We start from the raw sequence: 25,945 nt of genomic DNA on the forward strand, positions 1-25,945 counted from the left end.
TAAATTATAAGGGGGGTGCGGTGGCGCTGTGGGTTGAACTGCAGTCCTGCTCTCCCGTGGGTCTAGGGTTCGAGTCCCGCTTGGGGTGCCTTGCGACGGACTGGCGTCCCATCCTGGGTGTGTCCCCTCCCCTTCCGGCCTTATGCCCTGTGTTACTGGGTAGGCTCCGGTTCCCCGCGACCCTGTATGGGACAAGCGGTTCTGAAAGTGTGTGTGTAAATTATAAGAAGAATGTACAGTGTTATTTTTCCTAAGTGCAAGAGAGCATTCATTGAAAAATACAGAATTTAATATTTTTAATATTCTGACAAGGGGTATGTGGTGGCATGGCAGGTTCAGTGGGTGCCCACTGTGTGGTCGGTCTGGGGTTCAAGTCCTGCTTGGGGTGCCTTGTGATGGACTGGCGTCCCGTCCTGGGTGTCCCCTCCCCATTTGGCTTTGTGCCCTATGTTGCCAGTTAAGGCTTCAGCTTGCCGTGACCCCTGCTTGAGATTAGTGCTTGTTGATGATTGATGTCAATTCTGACAGAGAAGATTTCATATGGTAGATTCCTTTCACCATCTTTCATTTGGTTGTTTCTGGACATCACATGCTTAAACTTTCCCAAAAGAAAATTGCAAAGCATGCACTGAGAAAAATCTCTCATTAGTCACACAGAGTGACTAAAAAGGAGACGAGGAGAATTGAATATTAAAAGAAATGATTCCATTAGTCCTGTTGGTTTATGCTTTTTTTTTTCCCACATTTTAAATAGATAAAGCATTTAGACAGATTTTTCTTTAAATAACTGTCTTATGTTCACGTTTAATGTTTAATCAATTGTCTCTGTTCCCAGAAAAAGAAAGAGGCATTCGGGACGGAGGGCTGGTCATTTCCTCGTTGCCATCTGAAAGTAAGAGCTGAAAGAATTAGTCACATAGCAGCAAGGTTGCAGGGTGGGAATGGGAACTCAGGACACGCCAGCCAGGGAGGCAGCGCCTCGCCTTCCCCGGCCCTGGCACCGCTTCAGGAAACACTGAGTCGCTGCTGCACTCAGCTTCTCGGGAAACTGTTTAAAGTAAGAAATAGCTGAAGAACCAAACAAGTTCTGCAAGTCCCCCTATGAAGCCACACTCAAGGCTAACTGTATCTGGTGCTGGGAGTTCTGCCAGGAGGACTCTCTGGGCTGAGAAATGGAAACAGAAACACAGACTGCACGCACTGCAGGGTTACCTAAAGTTTCTATTCCCCCCTAGTGCACCCTGGAACATTCAAAATGCAAATATATAGATCTATGTATATCTGTGCGTGAGGAAGCCTAATAGATGCGAGTGTCTCTCTTTAATTGTCACTTTTCATTAATACAAACTCCACAGGGCATCGCACTAGTGTGACGATGGAACGAAGCAGGCTCGGCTATTTGGCATTGCTGGGAAGTGGGCCACACCCCTGCTCTGCTGTTAAGATCGAGTCTTTGGGGGAAGTCCATCTGAAAAAAGGCTCAGCGCTCAGTCTGTGAAAACCTTGTTGCCTTCAGACAGAGAAGCCACACAGGCTGCAGGAAGCTCACCAACTGACATCTGAATTTATTTCCTTTTCTCTCATCACCACTGCCTTCTGCCTTCAGAATGGCCAGCGCCAAGTCCCAGACCACTCGGAATGTCATTATTGCACTTCTTGCTTTGTGGTTTGTAATTTCACTTATTGTTATTGTTGTTTGGGCAACCTCATCTGACATGAAGAGTGCGAACAAGTGCCGAGCAGAACTGGAAACCCTGACTGAGAAGCTGGAGGGAGCCAAGGTGGTGTGGGCAAAGGACAAGAAAGCACTGGAGGAGCACCTGGAGAAGAGCTGGGACAACCAGACCCTGCTGGGCAGACAGATTGAAGTGCTGATGGAAAACTTTCAAGTGACCAACGCCTCCCTCATTGACTATCAGCAACAAAATGTGAGTGTAGTTTCACAGAACTGTCTATGATCACAGATGTTTTTTTTTTGTACCTCAAAATTCAAATCATGATCATATTTTTTTAAGTGTGTGTGTGTGTGTGTGTGTGTAACAGAAGTGAGATAATGCTCTTCTCATTCAGTTTGCTAAGAAGGAAATTACATTTGCTGCTATATTTTTTTCAGCACAGGTTTACTCTCACATCCATAGTAAACAAATATCTATAGGTTAAGAAATAAGGACGTTTGAAGCGGCACGGATTTTTATCCTTTACATAAGAGGCACACACAAGGAACAGTATTCTTTAAGGATGTACGGTTATGCAAATCCACAAATCAAACTATTTAACTGCAAAGACAGATCTTTCCAGTTGGCTAAAAATACTTGGCTCCAAATGTTCCAGGAAAAAATATAGTGATAAAGCTTATCATGTCCATTACAGGTGAACAATATTCACATATTCTTAGTTTTCAGTTTGTAATTATGCATGGAGTTCACACTATTTACCATTTTGCAGTTTAAACAGCATAATCAGTAATAATGCATTGAAATGTCTTATACTGTGAGCATGTGTGCGAAGATAACAATTTTATATATCCAGCAATCCAGTCCTAATGTCCTGTGTTCTGTTGATTTTTTTTTTTTTTTTTTTTTACTAATACCGTTTATGCCTGCTTACAGATCATTCTACTAAGAAATGTTACAGCGCTGGAAAATGAAACCGATATGTTAAGAGACGCTGTGGCAAACCTCACTTCAGCGATCCAACAACGAGATGGTAGGAAAATTTAAGTTGTACTGGGCAGAGAGATGTTTGACTGGTATGAATTTTTTTTTTTTTCACCTAAGATATTCTTAGCAGTGTTTCCCCCTCAGTAACCATAGAAACTTGTAATTTAGGGAAAACAGATGCTCAGTTTGTTCATATGCTTTATAGGAAAGTATTTGTAAGAATAGAAGCCTGTGAGAGGCCTTGTGTAGGTAAATGGTTTAAAACATTTTAAGTATTTATTTCAAATTCATATTTGAAAGTCCCAGATTTCAACAGTTAGCCCCAAGATGTTACAACAGCACACTGAAAATACAATTGGAGTAATAACTGATATGTCTCATTTGGAACCACATCCTGAGGAAGCCAGAAACTTATCTGAAAAAGCAGCAAAAAAAATAAAAATATTGGTAGCATGGTAACTTTCTACTTGAATTAGCTGAAGTAGGTCAAGATCAAACCATTTTAATTTCAGGGAACACTGGTGAACAAAAAAACAGGATATGTATGTTGTTTGTGCTGAGTTACATTTAAATCATCTTACAAGCAACTCATAATGAAACATTGAAGAATTTGTAAAATCTCCGCACGGCTCTGCCATCTCCCAAAATAACATTGAGACGTCATGGAGCTCTGGATGCACTGCCAACTGATAAGCAGTTCCAAAGAGAGACATTGCCTTATAAGTTAACAGTACAATGGTAGTTAAGATCTTCCTTTTTAAATTAAAAAAATGTTTTTAAAAATCACCGTATGTTCCTGATATTAATGTATCAACAGTCACTTTTATATGCTATCAGTTTGGTTTAAATCATTTCTTTTTTGTAATTTTTTCTATGTTTACATTTTGTGAGTCTGACTGTCCAGGTGTGTGATTTCAGATCATATCAAATACCTGTCTCTCAACCTCACTCAAATGTCCCACCTGATGGAGTCATGTGAAGCTCTGCGTGTCGCTGCCGAAAGCCAGCAGAAAGCTGCAGAGAGCCAGAAGAAGGCCTGTGACAGTGTCAGTCAGCACCTGAGGGGCGAACTGTTAGTACTATTAATATTTACTCTCACTTAGTTAACACCGCTGTCCGAAGCAGCTTACAATGTGAGATAATCAACTTTACAATGACTTACCTGTGTAGACAGTATGGTATTCTTGCTGTATCAGTTTATACCTTAATCAGGGGTCCTGCAGCAGGACCATGGATTCAGACCAGGAACCCTGAGATTACAGGGCAACAATGTGAACCTGGACAGTACCTGTGGTCCCAGTACCTGTGGTCCCAGTACCACCTATATCAATGAGTATGGCATATGTAAATACTTGAAAGTAACGATTTATGAACTGATGTTAACATTTACAGATCACAGTGCAAAATTAAGGACAAAGGAAGCAGTGCCCAGGATCACTCTCAATGTAGTGGGTCAATGGGACAGCACAGCAGCGCCGTGGCGATGCTCCTCTTCGTCAGCCTCAGCTTCATTTTATCCTGTGAGTTGAACACCTTTAAAGTTCACACATAACATAAATTAAGCTTTGTTCACTTGTTGGACATTGTTTCTGCATGATAGTAATGACTGTGGCTGTGGACAAAGAATGAGGGTTGAATTCAACTTGAAATTATATTATGATGCTTGAATAATTCATCTTATCAGGCCTGGTGCTCTTATGTCTCAATTCATTGACTCATTAAGGTCATTTGCCATTCAGGCTTAATATATACAGTTTCACTGGAACTGAGAGTATGATGATGCTTAAATGATGATATTTATCTGAGATATACAGTACATGCAAATATTTTGACACTATTGGAAGTTTAGTTTTGCATGATTTTTTTTAACAATTTCTGTAATGTTTCCTGTCACCCAAAACAGGAGATAATCTGGACTCATAATCCAGTTCAACACTGTTCTTCAGCGTGGCAAGGTGATATATTGTCTACCTGGACTTGAAAGACATGTAAGAAACACTGCTGTAAAAATGCAATAGTTGTGCTTTAGAAGCAAAACAAGAAAAAAACTATCAATGATTCAATATATGCAAGAGCAGAACTGCTTGAAGATTCAGATGGTAAAGACTGTAAATTTTATCAATTTATTTCAGAAAAAGTTTAAATGTTGTCAATAATTTTTCCTACCGCATTGAGCATTAACTTCACCAGTAGTGTTATTAAATTTGTAGTTTTACAATAACAAACTGATACCCAATCAACCCATGCGTTTCTTTGTTGTATGTGATGAGCTGATATGTAGGATTGTGAATTATATTTCAACAATTTTGTTAAAATACATACAGGGTGAATTTATATCAAGCACATCATTTAAAGATCCTATCTGTAAAAGAAATTACAATATAGTGTCAACACTGTTTCAGGTAGTTGAGCCAGCAACTTTATTGCTCTTGCATTACATCATACTATACAATACAATTTAACTATTCACACACACTGTCTGAAACTGCTGGTCCTGAGCGGGGTCGCAGCAAACCAGAGCCTAACCCAGTAACACAAGGTGTAAGGCAAGAGGAGGAGGGGACACACCCAGGACGGGACGCCAGTCCATCACAAGGCACCTCAAGCGGGACTCAAACCCCCAGGCCTCCCAGAGAGTGGGACCTAGCCAAGCCCACTGCGTCACTGTGCCCTCCTTTAACTAATCATTCTCTACTTTATTTTGTGTCTCTAAATATGCATCATTCTTGGTAAGATACAGAATGTCAAAAATAAACTGCATTCCCCATATCTGAAACCAGTATTTAAAATAGTATGTTTAGAATATTTTGTAAACGTTTAAATGTTCACATTTCAGTAGATTTTAGTTTTTTAAGTTTACATTAATTTAATAAATTGTTCCCAAAAAAATTTAAGATATGAAAACTTTAGACAATACTGATTAATTCACCAGTGTGGTGCAATAAAGCTGTGTACCAGAATTTCCTTGGCTTTTCAAGTAATCAGTCAGGTCAAGACACTTAGTTTCAAGATTAAAAATGGGCTTTTAAACCTTCCCAACTTTCTTTTTCTTTATTAAAAGAATGAGTAACCCATGAAATATAAACTCTTCTAGACAACATACTTGGAAGTGATTTCAGGGTAAAAGTCAATGTGTTATTTTTAACCCAGGAGTTTAGCAATATTTCATTATTCATTTGGACTGCTGTGTTGTTCCAACTATTTCCGTTTCAGAAGAATGGAATTGCAGTATGGAGCATGGGTCAACAGTGGCTACTGAAGGAGTGGCATGTGGGAGATCTCTCACAATTCCCATATTGCATCTCCCACATGCCAAACCAGCCTATAAGATGTATTGATCTTTATACAATAGTGTAGATTTATCTGCCACAAACTTGAGGTGATGAATGATGCCAGCCATGTTTTGCTGCTGTAGAATTCCTTTTTCCTACTTGAGTGATATGGTGACTCACTGGGTAATAGTTACCACACAACTCCAAGGCTAGGGTTTTCTATATTTGCATGCTTATGTGTATTTACAAAGATTTCCTCCTATATGCCTCCACTCAGTGTTTTGAAGTATTTAAGACTCCTCTAGTTCTCTCAAGATTGACGGCATCAGCCAACTGTGATCGCCTCTCATTAATTAGGGCTACTATATTTGTTAAATTTCAGCTGACTATTGCTTCCTATTTTCTATGCCAATATTTTTTTTGCTTAAGACTAGATTAGATAACGTGACTTCACGTGAGTGAAGGTCTGTATGTGTGAATTCCATCCAGACTCTGCTGTGCCTTATGGCTTGAACTTCTTGGGACTGTCTCCAGATTACTGTGACCCTTACTCTATAAGCAATTACTATGAATTATTATGTTATTTGAGTTGTTCATTCCATTACCCAGAGCTGGTTTTGCTACATTACATTTGAAACTATAAAGTGAATTCCTTTACAAAGTGAATCATACTAGAAACTAAACATTAAAATAAGACAAGCAGGGTCACTAACTGGAATCAAAGGAATACCAAAAGAAGACCAGGATGCCTGTCATCAGAGATCCCCCTTATGAAAACATTTGGGAATAAATGGAAAAGAACAGCTGAAGAGGGGGAACTATGGAAACCTGCAGTGTGGGAGAAATCCAGACTGAAAGCATGGGTGAATTAAGAGATAGAGGGACTAGGTGAATTGATACACCTTACAGAATTAAATTTTTTCATAGAGACAGCAGTTAAGAAAAAAATAACACAAACAGCAGTGCAAGAAAAGACTGTAGGTACAAATTGTTTAAAAAGTACAGCATGAGGAGATGTTATATAGCCTAAAAGTCATTGGCAAGAATGACCTCAGGTAGCACTCTTTGGAACAGCCCAGTTAAGCTAGAAGTAGTAGAGTACTGGAGCTACAAAAACACTTCACACCAGCCCTATTATTACCTGCTAGAGCATTTCACACAGCAATGTAAATTTCTGCCAAGCATTGGGGCACAACATTGACAGGACAAATAAACTTACATGGAGAGTACAGTTCACTGGGAGGAAACTCTCAGCACTGTTAGAAGACTGACCTGTAACCGCACATGTCAAGACAGCTAACAGACTTTGACTAAAGATTTACGATTAAAGACTTCATGACTCATTAATATTCCTGTTTGCTGTTGTGACAGTTTTAAATTTACGATGTACCAATTTTAACATGCTTTAAAACATTTCATAACAGACAAAAAAAGCGATAACTTAGAAACTTACAAAAGTGAAGAATCGTATTTTAAAATAACAAAACTGCCTGTTCATGCCAAGTTAAAATATCACATCGACCAGTCAGTGCATGCAATATTAGACAATTGTTTTCACATTTGCTCAAAACTTCATTCTGAAGAGCTAATTAGGTCTTATTAAGGATTTCAGCTTTTCTTATCACTGCTTAATTTCTTGTATGATGCATGATTAGAAAGTAGAATAGTGTTCTTAAAATGTTTAATTTCTTACAAAAGGGAAAGAAAGACTTTGGGTTACTAAATTTAAACTTATTTATATAACATTTGGTTACTAAATAGACAAGATTAATTACATTACATAATTGCTACCTATTGTCATCTCTCGTATTTGTAAAATCCAAGCAAAACATGCTTAAAAGTAAAGGAGAAATGAGAGGAAAACCAGGTTTCCACTGCATTGAGAAGGTCCCACAAGAATTTTTGTGCATATCCACAGAATGAAAATAGGATAAGAGCTGTTTCTGAGGGACCTTCACAAAATGTGCTCCTGGTGTCTTTTTAAAGTGTTTAGATAAAGCACTTGGGTAAACTTTGTGAATTAGTTTATAGGAGACTTCTCTCACTTTATTAGTCAAAAGAAATTTCATGGGTAACGTCCAGACTTTTTCTTCCAAGGGATCTTATTGATACATTTATTTATGGAACACGACCATGATCGCTCTGTTATTTCTGTAAAAACTGGGTGGGAAAGAGATCTTGCCCCCCAGCAGAGGAACACAGATCTATGTCTGGAGTGGCAGGGGTTAAAGAAGGCTATTGGTTTCTTAACAGCATGATGATACCTGAAGGTATTGCATCAAAAACTATGGTAAATTCCTTTGGCGTAATAGGCATCTTATATTTAGTCAGGAATTCATCGTGCATTAGTTGTCCACTAGAATAAAGAGCTGTTTCACCAATAAAATGTCATTTTTACAAGGCTTTCAAGAAACAAAGACTTATGTTTATGATATATTCATGTGGAGAAAAGTTGTGCTTAGAAGACAATGGCCAGGCTAAGAGAACCTGTTTATGGAAATTTAACAGTTTGATGGAGATTTTACTAACACTGTAATTACACATTAGCCTAATTAGGCTAGCAGAAATCGACTGCCACCTATCTAAGGAAAAACATTATGAGGGATGAGATTCCACACAGAGGATGGAGTATTACGGAACTGTTTGAGCCAGTTTATTTTAAAGGCATTATTCAATATTGCAAAGTCAAGGAGAAACATAGGCCCACATGCAAGCAGTAACAGCCACATTACTACACCAAGGCTTCTAGATGCCGCGAAACGTGAATACGGTACTTCCGTTTACGCAAACACGTCGCCGGAAGTACGTTTGACGTTATGGGAGTGTGCGCGTGTGTGGAAATGAGCAAACTGAGGTAAACATGAGTAAGAGTGGTGGAGCGGGCTGTGTTTCGGAAATTGTTCCTTTTAAAAGCTGTGTTATCGCGAATCCATTTTCTAATGAAATTCTACACATCCTTTGTTGCCGACTGCAATACAGCAAAGGTCAGCCGCCTAACTCAGTAACTGCAAACTTTATATTCGACAGAAATTTTATTTTTGAAAAAAACACGACGACGACGTTAGTTAACTTAAGTAACATCCTCCTGACATGATTTCAGAGTGGAGTATGAACACGATTCTAGACTAAGAAGCTTGTCATCTGCGTTTTATTAAAGCAAAAGAAAACCGTGTGTGTCAGGAGCTGTGTATTACAAAAACTCAGTCAGTGTGTCATAACGTTTTCATCGCGTCATTGATTCGTCAGCGACTCTGCCGGTTTTTCACAGTCATTCGCATCTGAAACGCCACAACCAACGGGCATAAATAAATATAATATATAGTTCTCATGAAAACAACAACTTGCATACCTCGAAATCGAATGATGATGCCGAAAACGGTGTAGTTGAGGCTGTAGTAGTATATGCAGCAGCCAGGCCTGATAGTGTGAATGAGCTATATATCGTATCGCTGAGTAAGCGAGGATGATTCCTTTTTTCGTGTAGGTCTGTCTGGTATGAGGTGCGTGTGAAATGACAGTGCCGCCCGGCTTAGTTCAGAAGTGTCGTGCATGTTTGCCTAAACAAACATCCCTTTTCATTGTGGATCACTGGTCCACTTCCTGGGTTTGCGGTGTGCAGGCACAAGCCAAGGGGAGTTTGATGAGTGTAATTAAACATGTGAAAAAGAACTGACTTGTTCTGAACTGTTTAACTCTTTTTATGTTCAGTAGTTTTTTCTGCTTTGTTTATGGCCTGTGTGTAGTACCCCCCTTGGAGCCCAGGCTGTTGCTGCTAATACAAGGTCCCTGATGAATGATGGAGGAGCAGTTGTACTTCTGCAAATGGAAAGGTCGGCAGTGGCCGGCTAAGGTAAAAAAAAAAAAAAAAAGGCAAGATATATGAGCACTGGAAAATCTCATGTCAAGAAACAAAAGGAAAAGTGTGAGATTGATATAATCTCTGTTACTATTTTATTGTTTAGATCATTTGTTCCTAGACCTGGCCTTGGCTTGGTCAATAAAGTAAATCTAAATTTCTCTTGATTTTAAGTATCATGGGATTTACATTGCTTTCAGTCTAACTTGTTAGTTGTGGACTATAGCAGTAGCTGTGATACAAAAATGTTTTCATCATTATATTTATGGCATATGCTAGGGCATCTTTTTAGGTTGGCTGTCCAGTAATAATTACATGAATAGCATGCTGATTAGTTTTATACCCACATTACGAAGGTAGGTTCAAAATCATCCACAGTGATCTGCATTCAAATGGATACAGATTACTGCAGGCACTTTTTGACTTACCTTAATATATCCTGGCAGTGATTGGATGAACAGTGTATCTCTCAGTGATGGTGTCCTGTAAACACCTGAGAGGTTCATAAGAAGTACGTAAGCAAATGTATTTTCGGCAGTGCAGCTGAGTGCTGGCAGTTATTTTATGCCGATTTCCATGTGACACAACTCAGCCTGTAGGGCTCAGTCAGTTTACTGAAAGGTCTCTTTCCTTTTTGAGCAGCTCAGAAGTGTTAACTTATTACTTTGTGTACTGAATATCATTTTCCAGCTAAGTAAAGTGTTTTTGTATTGTTTTCTCATACAAGATTGTAAAGGAAGTTGCTTGCAACTCCAGAAGAAAGAAAAATGTTGAAGTGGAAATATTGGGTGAAAAGAAAAGGTAGGTTTAATTATTTAAATAGATATAAAATGCAATATAGAAAATGCAATATCATGTTTATGCAATATGAATCATAATAAAAATACTACTGTAGAATGGGTGAAAATTCTTGTTTTGAGTTAAGATTGATACATTATTGCACTAAGATTATCAAGTGATAAATTTCACATAGTAGTTTTACTTGACACCTGAGTTCAATCACATTGATTGGAGTGAAGACTTAGAATTGATGAGACTTTGATTCACTACTATAGTTATTATAATAGTATGTAATTATAATATATTATTATTATGTAATTGAGGACAAAATATATCAGGATTTAATCTTATTTGACAGAACAGTAGAAGCAGAAAAATATGAAGAATACCTATGTCTGAATTTGTGATAACCTGTACACAAATTTCTTGTACCATGTGATTAACTTGAGCCTAAAGTTGACAGGATAAAGAAAGCAGATAACTCCTGCCTTGATGTGGGTATGAAATGTAACAGTGTACTGCTGCTCACAGGGTGTGGGTGCAGCAGGGGCACATCTTGCCAGTAACAAAGCAGAGGATTGAGGATGTGGCTCTCCAGCTGGGTGAGTGCCATTCAAGGCTTCAGTGAAAGAATCCTTCAGAGTTTTAAGATTTGTGGCCATTTACCAAGGTGATGGTGACTCACCGGCTCAAACCGAAAAGACAGAAACATGGGTGTCAAAAATTGTTTTTGGCAGGCAGCTCTTGCTTTGACACACCTGCTCAAAATACGTTAAGCTTTGGAACTACTTATCTGTATGGCGCTGACAAAATACCTCTCTCTTTGCCAAGTTTCCTTCTTCTGTCAGTCCAGTGCACTAATTCTAATGTAAGCTTACTGGGCTTTTCAGTTTTGTCTACTGTAAATTTTTATATTTCATCTAAATTCTCTTGTGGGATTTAAGACATATTATTTAGTTAATGTTCAAAGAACTTAAGATCCTGGGCTCAGAACTTGGGCTCAACTTTGAATTAGTGGCAGTTTAAATGGCTGTATCAGCCTCAGATATACAAAATGCTAAGCATTTGTTTTTTGTTGGCACTTGCACGTTTTATGTTGTAGTTCCCCTTTTTAAACATTATATTGCTCTGTGCAGCTAGGATTATCTTATGATTGTGAAATGCTGCCATATGTCAGCTGTTCTTATTTTCCATTGGACACATGTCTCACCAGTCATGGTTTGCAATCAACGTAGATTTTCAGATAGTATATGTAATCTCAAGCTGGTGAAGGGTTTCTCTTTTACATTCATACCTTAGATGTTTTCACCCAGGCTTGTGTTTTGTAATTATGGAATCTTGTAGGGCCATGAAATCTTGTAGCAATGTCACATTTTGTATGCTCGTTTGTATACAAGATTCACTTGGTGTGATACAGAATGCACTTATAAGACAAGGGGGCTGAATTGATGGTTAAAGATTTTTTTATGCATAATTATATACGTGTTTTTTGTACGTTGAACCAAAAAAATTGATATTTTTCCCTAATGAAGAAAAACAATTTCAAATTAAGAAAAAAGGGACTTTTTACTCTAAAATATAAAAATGTAAACCTAAAGTATTTTCTCTACAAAAACATTAATAATCATAATACAGTGAGAATAGAATTTATACAGTCTTAAAATTTAAATGCTTTTTTTTTTTGTTATTACATTAATAAACTAAATTTTCCATGATTCTGCAGCTGGTCAAAGTGCTGTCGAAGTGAAAGATCCTGTAGAAGAGCTGAAGTATCGGAAGGTGTTGCGCATGGTAATCAACCTTTTACATATGACAGATGAGCCAGCTTTGTCCACATCAGCATCCCCACGGAGGTCTTTGCGGCTTTGTTCCAGCCCACTCCCAGCTTCCCCTTCATCAGCCATAACATCAAGGGTCAAATGTAAGGACAATGAGAAGGCAAGTGATGTGGGAAAACTTGCTCCTTGCACTTCCCGGAAGAATAAAGGGTTGTTATTGCAGGACTCTTTGAGCAAGCATGAGGTGGTATCGGGCCGGCTCAGGAAAAGAGACCAGTTGACACAAAGTGCCTTATCTGCAGAAACTGTCCAAAATGCTCATCCAGTGTCACCTTCAAGTCCAGTTCAACCAAGAAAAAGAACTAGCGGCAAAATGAAGGCCACTGGTGAATCTTTTTCATCGGAGAGTATTTCAAGCGAACATTGCTTATGGCCTAAACGTGGCCCAGCGGACATATCTAGAAGCCCTGAAAGGACAAAGAGCCAGTCAGATCAGGGAGCCAAGTCCTTGCCAAAGCCGACTTTTACCTCCATGCCAAACATGGACCCTCACAGTCTGTCCCCTGGCTCATCAAACACAGGAACATCTAGCAGTCCTAAGAGGAGGAAGAAGCAGTCAGGACCCCAGCATCCGACCACAGGGGCACAGCAAAATGAGGAGGGGATCACTGAGGAATGTGCTGATAGAGGAGATTTGGACAAGTTAACCAGACATGATGGCAAAGGCCTAATGACACTTCGTAATTTAAAAGCTGTGAAACTGCCAAAAGGATACGAGGGCAGAAAAACTCCATCCAAAACTAATCTCAGAAAAGACAGAGATTCTAGTAGAAAAATGCTGGTAGAAAATGCAGGAGGCTCCAGTGTAATGTTGTCACCCTCCACAAGGTCCAGGTCCAAAAACTGTATAATGTTGGGCAACAGTCTCTCCTCCCTCACCAGCTATGACTCCACTCCCTGTAGGAGTACACCAGTTACGAGCAAACAAAGAGTCAAGCCCTTGTCAAAGCGGACTTTTACTGTGTCAGGCATAGATTCTCACAGTTTGTCCTCTTCCTCATTTGACCTGGCCACACCTAGCAGCCCTAAAAGGACAAGGGGCCAATCAGATCCTCAGTGTCCAACTGTAGCTACACAGCAGAGTGACAACGGGAACACTAAGGAAAGTGCTGATGGCGGGGATATAGACAAGCTGGCTCGATGCAGTGCTAAAGACCTAACGCCACCTGGTAATTCAAAAACTGTGAAATTACCAAAGGGGGTCCAGAAGAAAAAAACCCCCACCAAAACCAGTCTCAAAAAGAACCAAGATTCCAGTATGGAAATGCTGGTAGATGAGGCGGGAGTGCCCAGTGCAAAGTCATCACCTTCCACAAGGTCCAAAAATAGTGTAATGTTGGATAACAGTTCCTCCTGCCTCACTAGCTCTGATCTCAGTCCCTGTGTGAACACGCTGATTTCGGGCAAGCGGAGATCCAGGTCCTTGCCAAAGCCCACTTTCACCTCTACGCCGCATGCAGAGCCTCACGATCAGTCCTCCACTTTTGACCTTGGAACACCACAGCGCAAGGTGATCAGAACGACACGCAAGTTGTTCAGATCCTCTGAACTGACAAAACAGGTACTGCTGCCCTCAGAAACTACCTTTTAAGATATTTTACACCAAGCTGTTAATGTTTTTGTTTACGTTAGCATGGTGTCTTTAACATATAGTCCTTTGCAGTTTTGCCTATTTGTATACTTTACATGTTAAATAGACTACAGTCGTAAATTAGGTATCTTGGAACAGGAACTAAGCTCCCTAGTTGCAAGTCTGTATGTTTCGCAGCGATGCTATCTTATGGCCAGGGTACTTTGTGGTTTCAGTATGAGAGCAGACATGATTCTTCTTTGAATTTCTCTGCAGCAATTAGTAAAATACCATCCCATCTTATTCCTATGATTTTGCTCTTTCCTAATAGTTATTAAAATACCTGGGAGATGATGCTTTACAGTGTCATGTTTTCACAGTCAAATAAGCTTTTTAATCATTAAGTTCTCAGTGTTGCTTATCACTTGCAGCTTCCATCAGAAGCAGTGCCAATTGAAAGGAAAGGCCATAACCGAGGCAGGCGGAGAAAGGCACAGGCAGTAGGAGAGGAGCGATCTTTTAAAGACGAGGACCAGGAGCAGGGCGAAGGTTTGTGCACTCCCTGCTCTAGGAAGTGCACAAGGTTGAAGGTGGACCAAAAGGAGGCAGGCAGCACTGAAAGGGAGCATATCCAGGAGAATGGTTTCAGTGCACAGGCTCCCTCCCATGACACACCCCAATCTGACTGCCAGGAGCTGCAGGCAGGTAGTAAAAGCTTTTATTTGTTTTCTCTTTTTTAGTACACAGATAATTTTTTCAATGCATTTTGATTGCCAGTGTTGGATCTATGGAAATAATTTGGGCATACAAGGAATAAGAAATGATTTCGAACTAAAGAAAATTCTCAGTCTGTTTAGACAGCACTTGCATGTTTTTTTTCTACATTGCCTTATTTAAGTACATGCTTGGCATTAACTTTTTGACCACTCATCTACCTCCTCTGGGTACACTTGGGTTCTGTCTTATGTAAAAGGTAGCTTAAAGAACTATAACACTTTTCTCTTTGTTGTCAAGAAGTAAGAAAAAAGTTTAAATGAATAAGAACTTGTCATTGAAAAATTCAGGGTATGTGCACTCTGGAATTATTGAGCAGACTCACAGAAACCTGTCTGGTTCCATATTTTTTCAGTGTTTGACTTAATATTGCTCAGTGGTTCAGTATTTTTTAATACTTTTTCAATCATTGTATGTGTTTCAAATGCATACTTTTAGATGATTAAAATTTCTTAATTTGTCTGATAGACCTAATACTCAAAGAATCTGGCCCTGACACTTCTTGCCGTTTAAGGAATTCTGAGTCTTCCACAAAGTGTGGTGAATTTCATGCTTCATTTCCAAATCTGTGATTAGATTCAGTCTTATTATCAGTCCTGGCTCTAGAACATAAAATCAGTCTCCCTTTGGAGGCAAATTTAATTTTATTAAAACTATTAAAAAAAAAAAAATCACTTGCAGGTAGCTAAGGATTATAAAAAAAATTGTCTGCATTCTCCCAATCTACCCTACAGCATATTAGTTTAAGAAGCAGATTTATCACGCTTCTGTAATACAACATTTGCTGCTGTTCTTTGTAGTGACATTCATAATTTTTAACATTTCAGTTATTATTTCTTAAAGAAAACTGTGCAAATGCCTGGTAAATCAGGCCCTAACTTTGGTTTTATTCATTCACGCGATTTCTCCGATATGGATATTGTTCATGGTTTTTTGCCATATCATTGTCACTTGTACAGTTTCCTTTTTATTCAGTCTTTCCTTGATCATTATAATCTGTCTGCTGTGAGATGGTATCCAAATGCTGTTTTCACCTTTTACGTCTTTCCTTTATCCCTTCTTTCTTGTCTTGTGGTAAAAGGGTAACATTGGGTTGTTTTATATGTCCATAATATGGTCACAGTATGGTCCCTTTTTCTGTGCTCCTGTCTTGATGGGGTTAGTTTTTTGCAAACCTATTCTTTTAACTACTCCCTCAGTACATATAGTTTCTGCCCATTCCAGTTTCATCATAGCACCACATTTCAGAAGAGGATATTCGTCTTTTTTTTATGGAGCACAATATATGGGCATGCAAGAAGACTGCCAGAACATAACATTTAAGGGTTCCAAGTCTTCTTGAAAAGCCTAATTGGCAATAGCAAAAAGTGCATTCAAAGTTATTAAAGTTTAATGTTACCAGTGCTATTCTTGACCTAATCTTGTTCCTAGATCTATCTTCAGTAGTTAAAACTAGCAAATATTCGTATAATTCACCTTCTTCTGTTATGATTCCATCAGTTCTTAAGATTATATTTTCGTTTAATAATTATTTGCATTTCAAATTTTGGAGTTTTAATTTGTTTTTTTTTTCTATTAGCATTTATAACCTCTGCTATTTCTCGAGTTTTTTTGCCTGATATATTTATGCATACAAGGTTATCTGCTTGTCTGATTATTGCTAATAAATTGATCATTTATTTTTATTCCTTGCTTACTGAATTGGATCTTTAAATTATGGCTTCAATATAGGCATGGTGATGATAAATGATAATCGCTTCAGGTGTGGTGCTAACGGGTACCACTGTACATCTTTTGTAGTTTCACAGCAACCAGTTTTATTGGGGTCGATGTGTGTATTTGCTTTTTGTTTAGTTTATAATAAAATTGAAATGCTTTTTAATACTCTATGTAGCCAGAAAAATTCTCCATAGACTTCTGCTGTTTCTTCACAAATAAATCTCACAACCATAATGACATCTCTTGTTCTTTTTTTTTTTGGGATAAAACAAAATCAAGTGTTACTTATTGTACTGTTGATCTTACTTTCTATTCTTTTGTAATAATTAAGAGCAATTTAAGAGTGTGGCTCATATTTCTGTACTGACTGCATTTATTGATGCTGTTTTTTGGCATATGAATAAAAGTAGGATCCGTGTACGTTGCATTCATTTGTTTTTTGATTTGAAATGGAAAAGCAAAATGCGAATTACGATTCCTTCATTCGTTTTTTTGTTTTAATATTGAAAGCAGAATAATAGGAAAACGGCTTTTATTGTTTCTGAGCACACACAAAAAAGGACTTGTTTATTCATTTTCTCTTTTCGTTTAATCATACAAAGATTTTGATTTTTAATCAAAATCTCACAATACCAAATATGTTGAATGCCCTAAAATGCACAATATTTCCAATCTAACAGGTAGCCTAACCTAGAACAGGCGGCACAGTGGCACAGTGAGTAGCGCTGCTGTCTCACAGTCAAAAAACGGCAAGAAACTATAAATGAGGCATATTTTAAATATTTTATATTTTGAGCAAAAAATTAAGATGGTTAATTCATAATTTTTCATTTTTAAAACAAAAACAAATCAAGGCATCGTAATTTGCATTTTGTTTTTCAATTTCAAATCAAAAAATGAATGCAATGTACTTGGACCAAGTGGATATAAAGTACTCTGAACTCTGTAGGTGATTATAAGCTAGGGGAATATGTTAAAAGCCATTAAATGAATTCAAATTGCCATCACAACTCAAAATATATCTGACAGGAGAGACTTCTTTATCCTCTGACCTGTCCATTGAGCTGAGCCTGCATGAAGACACCATTCCCATGATGTCTTCCTGGCTGCAGGAAGAAAATGAAGAGCAGGAGGAAGAGGAGCTGCCCAGTATCTTATTACAGGAAGAGAAAAGTAGGTGCACTCTGTTCTGCAGATGCCTGAAGCCATTTGACTAAGAATACATTTTATTCAATCTTGGGCTACTAGATCCGGACTTAATCTGTGTTATTGTCACTATTGTGTACTTAAATGCATCTCTCTGGTGTGGAGGGTAGTTGGTTTTCTGTTGGAGAGGATGCTTATGTAAAAAAAAAAAAAAAAAGTCTTACTTTTTTGTATCCCTACTTTCAGAGCCTTTATCCGTCAAAGAAGGAGCCTATGTCTGGTGCAAGTTCAAAAAATTTCCTTACTGGCCAGCTGTTGTAAGTGTAGTACACTTTTTTCCAGCTCTTATCTGTTCAGTATTTATGTTGAACATTTCCAGATGTTTGTGCAGCAGATGATCTTAAGTAGCCAATTTTTCACATTAGCATAAGGAAAATGTCTAGTTCTACTCTTGAATTTTTAACGGTAACATTCATATAATTTATATAAGACTTTTAAAGAACCATTCAGGTAGATATGACTTATTTCTTGTAATTACATTGTACTACAAAACTTACCTAATCTCGATGTTGAAAACCATCTGTATCTATGATCTATTTGTGTTTTACCTGGTCTCCCTTCCTTGACAGGTGAAAAGCGTGAATCGCAAGCAGAAAAAAGCTAGCATCTTTTTCATTGATGATATGCTTTTTGATCAGAAGAGATCTAAAAAAGGGTAAATACTCTGGATAATTTCTAATTTTGAAAACTCATCAATATGCCAGTTTGGAAGACTGTTGTAAGCCCCATTGTAGGAAACCTGCAATTTACAAGTGTCCCACATTAGAGTACATTGTCTAACATTCAGTTGAGGCACTTTGATGGGTTTGAAACTGTTTAACTCTTAGCTGAATGATGCCACTCATTTGAAATGCAACAGAACTGCACAGTCTAATTCTACATGATCAACCGAAGAGGTGTGACCTAAATAAAAGTGACTATCTTGCTTTAAGGAGGGGGCTTTGACTTCAGATACACACACACACACATTTTCAGAACCGCTTGTCCCATACATGGTCACGGGGAACTGGAGCCTACCCGATAACACAGGGCGTAAGGCCGGAGGGGGAGGGGACACACCCAGGACGGGACGCCAGTCCGTCGCAAGGCACCCCAAGCGGGACTCGAACCCCAGACCCACTCGAGAGCAGGACTGTGGTCCAACCCACTGCGCCACCGCACCCCCTCTGTTGACTTCAGATAATTAAGTTTAAAAAAAAAAAAAAAAAAAAGACTTCATCACTTTGGACTATAAGGCCATGTGTACATCAGCTTGTTAGGCTTTAAGCCACCAAAAGACAGTCATTGTTACTGCTTCTTTTCTTACTCCTTTTTGGCAAGGTTTTCAGGATTATGTGCTGGTATAATACTACTCATGGACAGGGCCATTTGTTGAGATGATTTAAACTACATCATATTGCTATTGTTTTACCTCTCTCTTTTTTTCCTTAGATTCAGTGTGTCCTGGAAAACTCTTAAGCCTTTTGACTGTGAAGAGAAAAACAAGTTGAAGGTATATCAGTAATATTTTCAATGGTTGTTTAGATTTAGATTAGCTTAAATCAAGGGATGTCTGTATATAATGAGCTGTCTTCATCCAAAATTTCGCTATAATGCCGTTTGGCTTTTGATGATCATTTTTTTATTTAAAAAAGCAAAAAAAAACAGTATAACAAACTCTATCCAAAGCGTCTCCAAAAAAATTGAAAATGACACTAGTGAAGTGGAATTAATTAAAATGTCATAAGATATTTTTATGAATGACCATGGTAACATCTAAATATTATACAATATTTCTAACAAAAATTATTATCCAAAGCAGGATTACGGTGTTCTGGAGTTTACCCTGCTTGCATAGGTTCTGTATACACCCTGGACAGTGGCATTTTGATCTTTTGGCTCACAGATGTTGTCATTGTAAAGAACCAGAAGTAATTCATGTTCTCACCCCAAATGTGTGGGGGAAAAATTGCAACAGTTGGGGGATTTACCCTCCAGAAAAAAACTGAAATAAAATGTGACAAGGTCAGCACTCATGATACTGACAGTATTTATTGTAAACACCAATATTAATAATTATAATTCTTAATGAATTATACCAATAGTGTTGAACCAGCTACTGCAGTTGTGATATTAGTTGCATTAATTGTTGTGATTTTAATTGGTTCAGATTTTCAGTGTAATAGAAAATATGAAATAGTGCTCAAGTGCTGCCTTCCACCAAGGAAAATTCTGTATACATCAGTTCCCGGGTGATGAACATCCGATTTACATACAGCCCGTAGTTACGAGCCACCCTCGTTTAAAAAGAAATATGTAGGAAGGTGATCAGCAATCGTGGATATTTTGATAAAGTTTTATGCAGCTACTTGTGTGATTGTACATTGGTTCATATGATGAAAGAAACTAACAAACTGCACTTAAGAATCCCACATTTGCATCTAAGTCTCTCTTTCTGCTAATGCACACATTTGATTTTCTCTGAGATGTACGTCGCTTTGGAGAAAAGCATCTGCTAAATGAATACATCTAAATGTAAAGCCAACTATATTACAAATTCAAATTACATACAATGTTTCTAATAACAAATGGGCACTACTTTGTGACGCGCATCAAAACGTTGCGCATCTACGGTGGTTTGTCAGATAGTGGGCGCGTCAGTCCGAGGTAGGACAAAGACTTTGTTCTTTTCAGTTGGACTGTCACGCCCACAGCTTTGCCCCAAATATCCACACCTTCCCGAAATCAGAGCAGCAGGGTATAAAGAAGCCGCACCTACAAACCCTGATTGCAGAATTTAATTTGAGAAACCTGTTTCTCCAGCGCTGTCGAGTGGACCCACGGCAACCTACCTTTCCTTCCAAGTCCCTCGTTCTTCTCAATCCCTTGTTCCCACTCGTGATGTCCGTGGCTCCCGACACTTGCATTGCCTCCTTGACTACGACATCAGATTCTCCCCCAGACCTGCTTTTGTGCATTGACCGACCCACGCCTGTCCCTGACCACGAATCTCGCATGCTTCGTTATGTACCAACAATAAAGATCTCGCAATTGGGTGCACACACCTACCTCAGTCTCCTGCCCGCTCAGTATGACACGGACCTTGTTGCTGTTAAGTGTCTCGTGTCTGGTACTGTAGTTGGCTTTAATATTTTTGTTTTCACATGATTTCAATGAAGCGATTGGTGGGGGCGCGGTGGTGCAGCGGGTTTGGCCAGGTCCTGCTTTCTGGCGGATCTGGGGTTTGAGTCCTGCTTGGGGTGCCTTGCGATGGACTGGCGTCCCATCCTGGGTGTGTCCCCTCCCCCTCCAGCCTTCCGCCCTGTGTTTGCTGGGTTAGGCTCTGGTTTGCCACGACCGCGCTCGGGACAAGTGGTTTCAGCTAGCGTGTGTCTGCGCACGCGTTTGGAAAAAGGTGAAACGCCAATGAACATTGGAAAAGCGAACATTAAAGTTTTTGTTTTTTATGCCCATTTTTATACCTCTATTATAAATACTGTAGTAACGTTTTTTTATTTCTCTCTCTCTGTATGATAAACACTGTGTAGTTGCATTTACTACTGTAGTTATCATTACATCATTGCATTGTACTGTTATTATTGTATTGTTATATTAAAGATGTTTTAGTATATTCCAAAGTGTTTCTTTAATATTTTTTTATGCATAGAAAGGTACACAATATATACTAAGGGAAACATTGTCTAATTTACGTTACACACGAACCTTACCTAACTTATCGACTTGCGTCAAAATCCGACCAAAAGACTTCGGAACGGAACTCGTTCATAATCTGGGGACTGCCTGTATGTTTAAATTGCTGTTTTGTGATTTTTTGATGTTCCCGTGAATGTTTCTTTGATGTATACTTTGTTGTCTTAAATGACTTCTCTGAATGGATAATTGGAGTCAGGATTGTTGACAGGAATCACCTACGCAGAATAGAGTGTTTACATGTGCTCCGCATCTTTCCCAGTATTTATTTTATTTATCGTATGATCAGAAACAGATCTTTAGCAACATAGGACAAGCTTTAAGCTGTAAAATTAGCTTCATGTAGCCAAAGTTTAACATCTGTATTGTAGATGTTCGTCAAATCCACTGGTGTGTGCGTGTACGTGGGGCAGTGATCCAGCAAATGTTTTGCAGTTTCTTGCTGCTCTGCATGGGCATTCAGGGTTTTCTGTTAATCTTTTCCAAGGTTGCAGTGTGGTGTTTTTCTTTTTTATGTAGGACTTAGATTGTGCATTCCTTTATTGAATTTGTGTTTCTTGAATGTTTATGAAAGTACAATGACCATTTATTAAAAAATTAAAATTGTACTAAATAATCAGCCCTTTGAATGATCGGTGAATGAATACTATTGCTTTCAGTAGCAGTTTGTTTTATACACAACCTGTTATATAATGGTTGGGTGTGTATGTGTATATATTGCATACCCATTGCGTACATGTAATGTATATAACTGAGCAGTTGTACGATTAATGAATTGATTTCGGATATTCTGCTTTTTGTTGCAGGCCACTGCTGGAGAAAAATACGCCACTGCTATCAAATGGTGTTTAGACTTGATTGAGGACTACAGAATCCGTATAGGTAGATTTGAAAAAACATACTCTTCTTTATATGTTTATAGTAACAAAGCTTACTAAAGCTGCATTTTAATTGATACTCCTACCTATTTTTTGATCTCATTGGCTAATTTATGTTTGTATTTTCACTATTCAGCATGTGGCTCATTCACTGGCACCTTCATGCAGTACTTTGCTGATGATATCAGTAAGTTATGGGTGAACCTGAGGCGCATGAAAATGTTTCCTTCATTTCAAATAATTTAAAATCCTGAAATTCATACCTAGATCTATGAGAGTCATTTATTATTTATTGTATTTAATTTGCTACTGGGTTACATTCCCACAACATTAATTGGGATAAAGGAATGAAACAGAAAAGAACCAGAAGCATATATACATATGAGCTCAAGGTTCTTGCAGCGAATGATTGTTTTGTTTGTTTTTTTTGTATTTTTTTTTATTATTAAATGCCAACCACAACCCAGCTGATGAAGATTCATGGACTGTGTGTAATCTGGTAGTCAGCCAAGGGCTTTTCAACTGCAGCAATGAAGCTGTTTAAAAACCATAACTGTAGAAAAATGAATCACTACAACATGTTTTAAAAGTGAGCACCAAGATTGTTTTGACAGCTCAAATATTTACTGTGATTATGCTGTAATATGTAGGTTGTCCAGTTCGGAGGATGTTCCTTCAAGATGCCTCTGACTTGGCCTTTCCCAGTAAACTTATCATGGAAGAGCACAGTGCCTTACTGGACAGTGAAAGTGAGGCCTGTAGTCCTGAAAAACAAAGTAGCCTTCCTTGCAGGAGGGTGCTCCCAGACCGCACCAGGGCTGCACGTAACAGAGCCAATGAGAAACTTGTGCAGTTCATTGTACATCAACGTGGTGTAGAAGAACATTTACAGGTGAGAGAAGTGCATAAATTAGATGGAAGATCTAATCAGGAAGAAATATAATTTGTATTATTATTGATGATTGTGGTAATAATAATAATACCACCACCTTCCCTTTTGCATGACACACAGGCCATTATCAGTGGTCAGGTGCCGTCCAAATGGCTAAGAGAGTTAATGAAATCCAGAAGAGAAGTTGGATTTTACAAGACTTACTTGGAGGATGAAGAACAAGTACACCAGGTGTACAAATACTTGGAAAATGTGTATAGAAAAGCATCCAGGACTGTTGCATGTCTCCCCAAAATGAATGAGGTTCGGTTAATCCTGGACGTATTGTTTCCTGAGGTAAGCTAAGAAAAGGATAGTAATGCTTTACGTTTTGTAGGTGTCCGCCGTCAGCTTCTCCATATTATGTTTATCATGTTTATCAACAGATGATTCTGATACCTTCTTTGTGTTCTTGTGGTAGTACCTTTTTTTTTTTTTTTTTTTTTTTAAAACTAAATACCAGCTTCTAAACTAAGGTATAGATATAAATGATGAAATCAATAACTGCTGTTCATGCTCTCCTGTTTACTTTTCCACTCCAGGCAGTTGTCCATGCCATTGCTGGAGTTGACAAGATATCACTAAAAAAAGCAGAAGATAAATACCTTGAGGGACCTTTATTTAGTAAAAGGTGAGAAGGTGTATGTGTATGCTCATTTATGAGCCTCCTTTGGAATTGATTACATTTCCCACAAAATAAGAAATATGCATTTTTTTTTTGTACATTTCAGAGAAAGAGATGAATTTGACATGATCATAGAACAGCAGACAAAGAGAGTCACTTATTGCCCAGCATCTTGAAGACAAAAGGCTAAAAGGTTCCCCTTGTTTTACCACTGTTAAATTGCTTTGTTTTCTGGAGTTAAGCTTGAATTTATTTCAAATGAATTATTTCTACAAGTTAAATGTTATTTTTTTACTTAAAAATAAAACTGTGATCTACACATATATGTATTTTCTGAATATAATGAACTGTGTAACAAGCTGATTTGCTGTCTTGTAACTCTAGGCTAACAGTGAGCCTAATAATGTTTCATGTTATTTGCTGTATTTACTTAATATAGGAATTTTAATAAAAGCCATTACATACATACACAATATTCCTCAGGTTCAGAGTTAAATGCTATGAAACAAGGGCTCTCATTCTGTATATGAATTTATTTAATTCTTTTCCGTTCTTTTAGAAATAACCTTGAGTCAAAATACGACTAATTGATTTACAAACTTCTCTTTAGCTTTATAATTTATGATGTTGTTAATGATTCTGCTTACTTTTACCAAAATGTTTTCATACTGAATTACAATCTAGGTACATTGAACATTCAGAGTTGTGATTATCATACTAACATTTACTTTACTTACCATAACCATTGCTCATAATTCTCCGTTTCCAAGCAGCTGCTAAGGTCTCCATGCTAATGAACTAACTTCCCTTAAGTTTTTTTGTTAATTATTTGTTGGTGTAATTTACAGAAGAGAATGTAAATGTTGATATTCTGAACGGAAAAGCATTAAGAAAAGATAATTTTCATTGTAACTAATTTAAAATCAGTTTTGTTTTATTAATTTTTGTGCTTTGTGAAAGGCAACACAAAATACTTCCATTTAAAAGTTTCTGTGGTTTTAATATTGAGTAATTAAGCTGAGGTAAGCTAATGTTGAACTGTTGCACAACACTTTTGTGGCGACATTGTATTTTTAAGTAGCTGTGATGTGAACAATGAACATCTGATTTTTTTTTTTGACTATGCTTTTGTTAATCATGTATGAGCTCAGCAATTTACTTTTATTATATCAGCATCATGAATTTCGGAGAATGTTGTGAATTTTGGCCATGCTTGCATTAAAGTTACAAATCATGGTAGCTTTTGCTTTACGTGCAATTAGATGTGTGCAAATGTTTTTGCATTAAAAGTTTGTCACAGTATAGATTTTGTACTTATTTGTAATTATTTGAAATTGCTACATTATAACTTAGTGGCTTTTTTTCCAGTTTGGGCTATTGGAAACGTGCATCTGAAACATATAAAGAATATGCACATTTTTTCAGGTTTTGTGACCACAGGCCAAAACTTATGCGGCAGTAGCAGTAGCTTTTGAACGGAGGACTGTTGAAACTCATTACCCTGCCCACTCAACTTCTGACTGCCCCTTAGTATGAAAAATCAGACAAAGTAACAACCAATGTCAAAGAACTAAACAATGGAAAAGACCATTCAGTTCAGATGCTTCACACCCAAAGAAAGGTAGAATCAGTCAAATTCTGGGTACTTGCTTTACTCAGTCAGTATAATTTGGTAAGTTTTCTACTTATGAAATGATTTATTTAGGAAATCAAAATTAGGCAGACAAGCTTTGGTATTCAATTTCTCATAGAGCACTCTTCTCACACAGTGACACAAAGCGCTGAACAAAGACATAAGATAACTTAGACAGTTGACTATATACTACAGTAATACATTAGCCATGCAGTTATTAAAGCTGTAAGTATTTCTACTGGCCACAGAGGAAAGGAACAAAAAAACTCCCGACTGAAAGTCAAGGGGGGAAAAAACCTCTGGGGTCCAAGTACCAGGGGCTGCTCAGCCCTCCTGGTCATTCTGGAGAAACAAAGGCTTTCAAGTCAATTTATGAATAATAACATTGTATTTGAGCGTTAACGTGATGTCCCAGTTCACATAGGTACGTCTTGTCCATCATGGCAGGCGGTCATCAGCTTAGTCAGCATGGGATGCTGGTATGATGGCCAGCTAGTCTCCTCTGGTTTTATC

The 25,945-nt window shown here is 38.0% G+C and overlaps 2 protein-coding genes across 4 annotated transcripts; both read left to right on the forward strand.

The window, feature by feature from the left end:
• Positions 1-1,434: 1,434 nt before the first annotated feature.
• LOC108930555 (uncharacterized) lies at positions 1,435-5,185 on the forward strand. The gene is made up of 5 exons (XM_018745844.2): positions 1,435-1,928; positions 2,610-2,706; positions 3,579-3,732; positions 4,053-4,180; positions 4,564-5,185. Coding segments are annotated over exons 1-5 (702 nt in total). The 5' UTR covers positions 1,435-1,607; the 3' UTR covers positions 4,566-5,185.
• A 3,569-nt stretch (positions 5,186-8,754) lies between these two features.
• LOC108930606 (PWWP domain-containing DNA repair factor 3A) lies at positions 8,755-24,030 on the forward strand. 3 transcript variants are annotated; one of them, XM_018745959.2, is made up of 16 exons: positions 8,755-8,786; positions 9,676-9,782; positions 10,516-10,589; positions 11,100-11,170; positions 12,292-13,967; positions 14,408-14,681; positions 17,499-17,642; positions 17,862-17,932; positions 18,245-18,330; positions 19,107-19,167; positions 22,172-22,247; positions 22,380-22,430; positions 22,894-23,135; positions 23,256-23,471; positions 23,717-23,805; positions 23,906-24,030. In XM_018745959.2, exons 2-16 carry the CDS (start codon positions 9,726-9,728, stop codon positions 23,973-23,975), a joined length of 3,258 nt encoding a protein of 1,085 aa, XP_018601475.2. In that variant the 5' UTR covers positions 8,755-8,786; positions 9,676-9,725; the 3' UTR covers positions 23,976-24,030. The 3 variants fall into 3 exon arrangements, with proteins under 3 accessions (XP_018601475.2, XP_018601474.2, XP_018601477.2); XM_018745958.2 differs by having other exon boundaries at positions 8,783-8,916; XM_018745961.2 differs by lacking the exons at positions 22,172-22,247; positions 22,380-22,430; positions 22,894-23,135; ... (1 more) ...; positions 23,717-23,805; positions 23,906-24,030 and adding an exon at positions 20,478-20,888 and having other exon boundaries at positions 8,783-8,916.
• The last annotated feature ends 1,915 nt before the right edge of the window (positions 24,031-25,945 follow it).

The sequence above is a fragment of the Scleropages formosus genome, chromosome 9 (genome assembly GCF_900964775.1).
Source record: "Scleropages formosus chromosome 9, fSclFor1.1, whole genome shotgun sequence".
NCBI classification, from domain to species: domain Eukaryota; kingdom Metazoa; phylum Chordata; class Actinopteri; order Osteoglossiformes; family Osteoglossidae; genus Scleropages; species Scleropages formosus.

Excerpts from the sequence above, each read along its gene's own strand:
- LOC108930555 (XM_018745844.2), top strand. The coding sequence starts at position 1,608 with ATGGCCAGCGCCAAGTCCCAGACCACTCGGAATGTCATTATTGCACTT. Across the intron at positions 1,929-2,609 it reads TTGACTATCAGCAACAAAAT|ATCATTCTACTAAGAAATGT; the intron begins GTGAGTGTAGTT and ends GCCTGCTTACAG. Across the intron at positions 2,707-3,578 it reads AGCGATCCAACAACGAGATG|ATCATATCAAATACCTGTCT; the intron begins GTAGGAAAATTT and ends GTGTGATTTCAG.
- LOC108930606 (XM_018745959.2), top strand. The coding sequence starts at position 9,726 with ATGATGGAGGAGCAGTTGTACTTCTGCAAATGGAAAGGTCGGCAGTGG. Across the intron at positions 14,682-17,498 it reads CTGCCAGGAGCTGCAGGCAG|GAGAGACTTCTTTATCCTCT; the intron begins GTAGTAAAAGCT and ends TATATCTGACAG. Across the intron at positions 17,643-17,861 it reads CTTATTACAGGAAGAGAAAA|AGCCTTTATCCGTCAAAGAA; the intron begins GTAGGTGCACTC and ends CCCTACTTTCAG.